The sequence below is a fragment of the Antrostomus carolinensis genome, unplaced genomic scaffold (genome assembly GCF_000700745.2).
Source record: "Antrostomus carolinensis isolate BGI_N321 unplaced genomic scaffold, ASM70074v2 scaffold16451, whole genome shotgun sequence".
In the NCBI taxonomy this organism is placed as follows: Eukaryota; Metazoa; Chordata; class Aves; order Caprimulgiformes; family Caprimulgidae; genus Antrostomus; species Antrostomus carolinensis.
This window is the reverse complement of record NW_010292173.1, coordinates 78,298-84,297: the sequence shown is the minus strand read 5'-3', so window position 1 is coordinate 84,297 and position 6,000 is coordinate 78,298. Positions and strand designations below refer to the sequence as shown.

Genomic DNA, 6,000 nt, shown 5'->3' with positions numbered 1-6,000 from the left:
ATACCGCACACACCGAATTTCTGCAGGGCCCATCGTAGGACCCCTGCTATCGCTCTCAAACATTTCAAGTTTGTATTTTTGCCATCCCATCTCTTTGAGTGTATGACCGCCAACAGGCCAATAACGGTTACGTGCCTTGCAGACAACATCCGTTGTTCAACCTGGAGCGCCATGTCCTTATCTTTATTAGAATGATTCTTCTCCTGTCCCATAATACACAAAGACCCCCAATGGTTTTGCATTTGAGCTCCTTCTGGTGCATCTTGGCTGCGTGTAGCAACGTCTCGGTGCCCATCCCCACCGTGTAAGTCCTCAAGCAAGTCAAGACATCACCATGTCCCAGCGCTGACTCATGGCTGTGCTCTCACAAGGGTTGATGACAAGCTCTTTGGTGCTCTCATTTGTGTCCCCAATCGTCTCAGTATCCAAACAGAAGCGTGAAGCTATATGTTCAATGTGTGACCCAACTTTACCCCATCGCTGAGGAGAGAAGAAACAGGGGTGAACAAGCTCCTTCCTCATTATGTTTTTACTGTACTGTTCCAGCACCAAGAGGACAGTCATCACTAAGCCGTTGTGGCCTGATGCTGGGAAGTACAGGGTCCCCCAGCCCACACCCAGCAGAGCACACATTGAGCATTTCTGCCATCAGAAGCACACTCATTTAAGCTCAGCCTCTGCCTGACTTCAGGAAGATAATATATTACTAACAGCTTTTTCCCAGGTCACTGGTTCAAATGCCAGCTCGATGATTAACTGCGGAGAAATGCTCGCATCTGCTGGCTGACTGGCAGCCTGTGTGAACTAAATTGCCAGTTTTGGTTTGACTTCTGCAGATAAGTATCCAGATCACCACCCGCACTAATAGACATCCTTATCAACACACTCATTTAAGAGGCAAAGGGCCAAACAGGCCAGAGTCTGTACTCCCAGATAGACTCTGCTTCCCAGAGGAAGTCAGAACACACGGGCAATTTGATGTGCAGTAATACTATGCTGAAAAAAAAGGGAACTTCAAAGAAAATGAGGGATCAGTTAAAGGGCTCACCTGCTTGTTGTCACCTTCTTTGCAAGGTGATAGCAGCACTTGGGAACCTGGGAAGAGGGTGTACACGGACAAGCACAGTTGCTGCTGGCGGACTTGGTGGTTGTATGTATACATCCATTCCTGCAAAAAGGAAGAAAAAGAAAGGAGGTGAGAGATCAGGGTTGATTCTTGGTATTCTTTTATCTGGAAAACAAACACTTTGGCCCTCTCGGAAACCAAGCACAAACCCCATTGACTTCAAGAGGCACCAGGACAGGTCACTAGGATGTTTCAAGCCTCCTCAAAGTTGCAGCTGTCACTGGGGGGCTGCATGTACCAAAGAAAATGCCTACAAAAGCTAATGTAAGAAAATGGTTCACGAGGCAAAAGATTTCATGGCCAGAACTGGCCTGTGGTTGGGGAACAGAGGAATGGAAAAATGGCAAAAGAGGGAAAAATTTGCAACCACACAATGTGCAATCCTCTTTTTTTCCAAGGAAGAGCAGTGCAAATGATTTACAGCTAGCAGGGGGAGAGAAGAGGTGATATACAGCAAATGTTTGCAATTCCCAGGATTCAATTCCTAAATATCACAAAAAACAGGGGTAAACCTCCCCTTTATATCAAAGGAGTTGGACCAAACTCCAAATGTTTGCTTTACTGGTTTGCTATGACCACTGCTGCTCCTGCTCCCCTGGGCTGTCCTGGAGGTTTTTTTTCCTCATGCTGCTTTTCATGTTCACCTGCTCTTTATCAACTCTTCATCCCAAGAAATAATCTCTGGGGGAGCAGAGACTCTTCATCATGTGTAAAGCTCTCTGGGCTGACAACCTTTTCCACCCATGGATGTTTTTCTTAGGAGAAAAAGAGAAGAGGCTGATAGTTTGACCAGGATTTCCAAATGCACTGGACAAAACATCACGTATGTACAGATACACTGCTTAGCCCAGCAGGATTTCACAAAAGTTTATTCCAACGTTTGTTTATTCCAGTTGAACATTTTCTGTTAGTCATCTGTGTTTCTATTACACAAGAGCACCTCCTGAGGATCTAAGGCTGTCCAGGGAGGGAGATCTCCCTCCTATTTCTGTGTGGACACAAGCAAACAAGAGCTGCTTTGGCTGAACAGAAACCACAAACCCCACTTTAATGTAACCCCAGAGAGTGACTTCTGGAACGAGCTTTTTGCTTATAACTTTGTGAGAGTATTAACTTTAAAATTAGGGCTTGAAGGGGTTTCTGAGGGCCTCTAGCCAGGGTGCAAAGCAGGATTAACTCCTGCTGCCTAAACAGCTCTGAGACAGGAGTCAGGCAAGCAGCAGTGGGAGCAAATGGAAAGTGGGTTGCTGAGCAGTGGCAGGGCAGGTGAGCAGGTCTGAGGGACAACAGCAGGCTGGCTTCACTAGCGCAGGGCAATAACCATGCTGCAGAGAGCAAGGCCAGGGAGGGTGTATTTGGGCTACAGGGGTGGCTTTTGTGAAGAGCTGCCAGAAGCTTCCCCCACATCCAACACAGCCACTGCCAGCCAGCTCCAAGACGGACCCAGTGCTGGCCAAGGCTGAGCCCATCAGCAATGGTAGTAGTGCCTCTGTGGTATTTAAACATATTTACATAACACATTTAAGAAGGGGAAGGAAAAAACTGTGTAATTGCAGCCAGAGAGAGGAGTGAGAACATGTGAGAGAAATAACTGCAGACACCAAGGTCAGTGAAGGGGGTGGAGGAGGTGCTCCAGGTGATGGAGCAGGGATTCCCCTGCAACTTGTGGTAAAGACCATGGTGAGGCAGGCTGTCCCCCTGAAGTCCATGGAAGTCAATGGAAGTCCATGGTGGAGCAGATATCCACCTGTAGCCCGTGGAGGACCCCATGCCAGAGTAGGTGGATACCTGAAGGAGATTATGGTCCCATGGGAAGCCTGTGCTGGAGAAGGCTCCTAGTAGAACCTGTGGCCCTGTGGAAGGAGGAGCCCAGCACACCATGGAAAGGACCTATGCTGGAGCAGTTTGTGAAGAACTGTAGCCTGTGGGAAAGGACTCACATTGGAGAAGTTCCTGGAGGACTGTCTCCCATGAGAGGGACTGCGTGCTGAAGAAGGGGAAGAGTGTGAGGAGGCCTCCCCTGAGGAGGAAGGAGCAGCAGAGACAATGCATGATGAACTGACCGCAACCCCAATTCCCCGTCCCACTGTGCCGCTGTGGGGCAGGAGGTAGAGAATTTGGGAGTAAAGTTAAGCTCAGAAAGAAGGGAGAAGTGAGGGGAAGATGTTTTGAGATTTGGTTTTATTTCTCACTATCCTATTCTGATTTGATGGATAATAAACTAATTTCCCTGAGTTGAGTCTGTTTTGCCCGTGACTGTAATTGGTGAATGATTTCCCCTGTCCTTATCTTGACCCATGAGCTTTTTGCTATATTTTCTCTCCTCTGTCCAGCGGAGGAGGGGGAGTGATAGAGTGGCTTTGATGGGCACCTGGTGTCCAGCCAGGGTCAACGCACCACTGAGCAAATGGGTTTCCACAACTGGTCTCAAGAGCCAAGGCAAATACTTTCACAGAGTACAGACTATGAGGAAAAAGCTGCTGTGAAAGAAAAGATGCAGAGAGAAAGTAAAACAGCTGAGAACTCAGATACGGAGGAGTCAGAGCTCTGGGAGGAGTGAAATGAGCAAGGATGTTGGCAATGCAGGGGAAAGCAGCGCTCAAGCACGTGGCAGTTTAGGCTGGATCTGGAAAAATGAAGGGCAGAAGGTGCTCCTGGGAGACTGCAACCCTGAGTGCCAGAGGGGAAAGTGAAGAATGGCTGTCCTGATCTCAGAGCTGGGACACCTGCAGCTCCCCCGACTCTGAATGGTGGAGGCTTTGGGTTGCATTAGCATGAGTTATTAGAGCAGGGAAACACTTCCACCCCTTTGGTATTTATCACCGTCAGCAGCTTTACGCCTCTCCCCGACTTCAAAACAGACAGCTACAGGCATTTAACTCCTGGGAGTATAAATTCCACTTCATTCAGGTTCTTAGCCACCTGGAAGGGAAAACACGCTTTTGCACAGCAGACCCAGATCCACAAGGACTTCACACTGTGATCCTCACACCCCACATTTCTTAGCCTACTACTCCCCACCGGCTAATGGAAATCAAACCTGGCTTTCTGAACAGCCTGCCCACAGGCTTCTCAGCAAGAGCTGCCCAGTATTTCAGCATATAACAAGCATTAATTTTCAAAGCTGTAGTCTGCGCTCAGAGGGCCTTCTGGCAACTACTTCTTCTTTGTCAGATGGAGCAGAGTTTACCTGATCCTACGTTCCAGACATCCCAACCATGCATGCTGTCAGCTGCTGTGTAAACTACCAGCCTGGGAAATCAGGTGCCAAATTAGTCCTGCATCTGTGAAGAACCAAGCCTGACAGGGCAAGCTCCAACACCTGTTCTCTGTGCCAGCGCTGCTTCAAGCTGCTTTGGAAACCTGCTTTACATTTTTAACCAACTGGTTGTCATTTTAGCTCAGGACAAGGCCTGAGCAACACGCACAAGGTGCCTCAGCAGCAGCAAGCTAATCCTGTAACTCTTACATGTGTCAGATCCCCCAACTAACTCAGGGAGTGAGACTTCTGGATCTCTTAACCTCCTTGCTTCACTGAGGCACTTCATGGAGGACTGCTGTACCCAGAGGTTCTCCATGCTTTTTTCCCAGGCCAGGCTCTGCTCAAGCCTTCCCGATATTCACATCTTCTCAAGCAAAGCACCATGGGGTAGAGAGGGTGGTGGTAACCATCTCTCTTGAGCTGCTGTTCATCATAAGAAGTGAGGCCTATAGAGCTAGATATATGTGTCAGTTTGGTAGACTGATACACTGGATCCTCCCCTCTTGCCCCCAGGCTGTCCTGCTACTGTCTTTATCTAAACTGACAGATTTTCACACAGCTTTTCTATTTTAGTAGAATGGCTTTTTATGGAAGCCAGTTTTGTTGAAAATGTTTTATGCAGTTCTAATCATGTCTCTTTTTCAGCCCTAGATGAAAGCCAGAGAAAATGATGCAGAAAATGAAGAAATTCTGGGGAAAAATAAAAGTTACTTGAACAGCACAGAATCCACAAAAAGCTTTGAGTTAAAATAGAGGAAAATGGCCATGCAAATTTTTATCTTAGCCCATTCTCTTCCCTTGTTTGTAACAGTCAGGGTGAAAATTCCTGCTTATCTTCCCCATGAGAAACTACTTTAACTTCTAAACCCTGGCACACCAAGCACTCATGTGGGTGGCAGAGCAGTAACAACAGCAGAGCTTTGCACCCCGGGGGTTGTGGTGAATGGGGCAGCCCACAGTACTCCTAAGAATGGAGACCTTCAAGGAGCTAACACGGCTTCAGGGCTACTGACTGGCCTGAAGAGATGCCAACGGGGTTGAGAGCTGACCCCTGGAAATCAGACACACGGGGTGAAACTGAGATCAAGACGTCCCGCCATTTCAAAGACAAAGCAGCTCCTGATGAAGCAGTGGTAGAGCAAGGAGGAAGAGAGTGGACTGGGAGAGCAGAGCTACCAGCTGCACAACACAGCCAGCAATCCCCCTCCTCCAAAGCCTTGGATATCGCTAGCCCCCATCTGAGGGTTGCGAGTAGTTTTCAAGGCTTTAGCATCATTTCAGCAGGCACCTGTCACAGCTACTCAGCATCATTGTGAATTGAGGAAATTATTTTAAAAATGTGACCTTCGGCTTAGCGTAGCCTGGTTGGCAGAAGGAGAAAGGAGCCCCTCAGCCTAGCAAGGAGCAGCCCCATGGGAGCCCAGCGTTACATGACAGAGCTGTACATGCTCTGCTGCTGAGGAAGAGGTCAACCATACCCTAAAGCTGGGGTAGCAGCTAGAGAGAAATATTTCTGAAGAAGCCGGGAACAACCTCAGCCCTCAATCATTATCTTTTTAAAAATCACAGGGAAGGATTTCCCAAGGCACGCAACTGCATGGGTCACCTAAGG

General features: G+C 48.2%; 1 protein-coding gene across 1 annotated transcript in view; it reads right to left on the bottom strand.

The window, feature by feature from the left end:
- Positions 1–321: 321 nt before the first annotated feature.
- Positions 322–6,000, bottom strand: part of GALNT14 (polypeptide N-acetylgalactosaminyltransferase 14) — a gene marked incomplete at its 5' end in the record, with an annotated part of 72,595 nt that continues 66,916 nt past the window's right edge. The window contains 2 exons of the mRNA XM_010176862.2: positions 322–480; positions 1,049–1,168. Of these exons, the coding sequence (XP_010175164.2) occupies positions 322–480; positions 1,049–1,168 (279 nt within the window). The remainder of the gene's footprint in view (positions 481–1,048; positions 1,169–6,000) is intronic.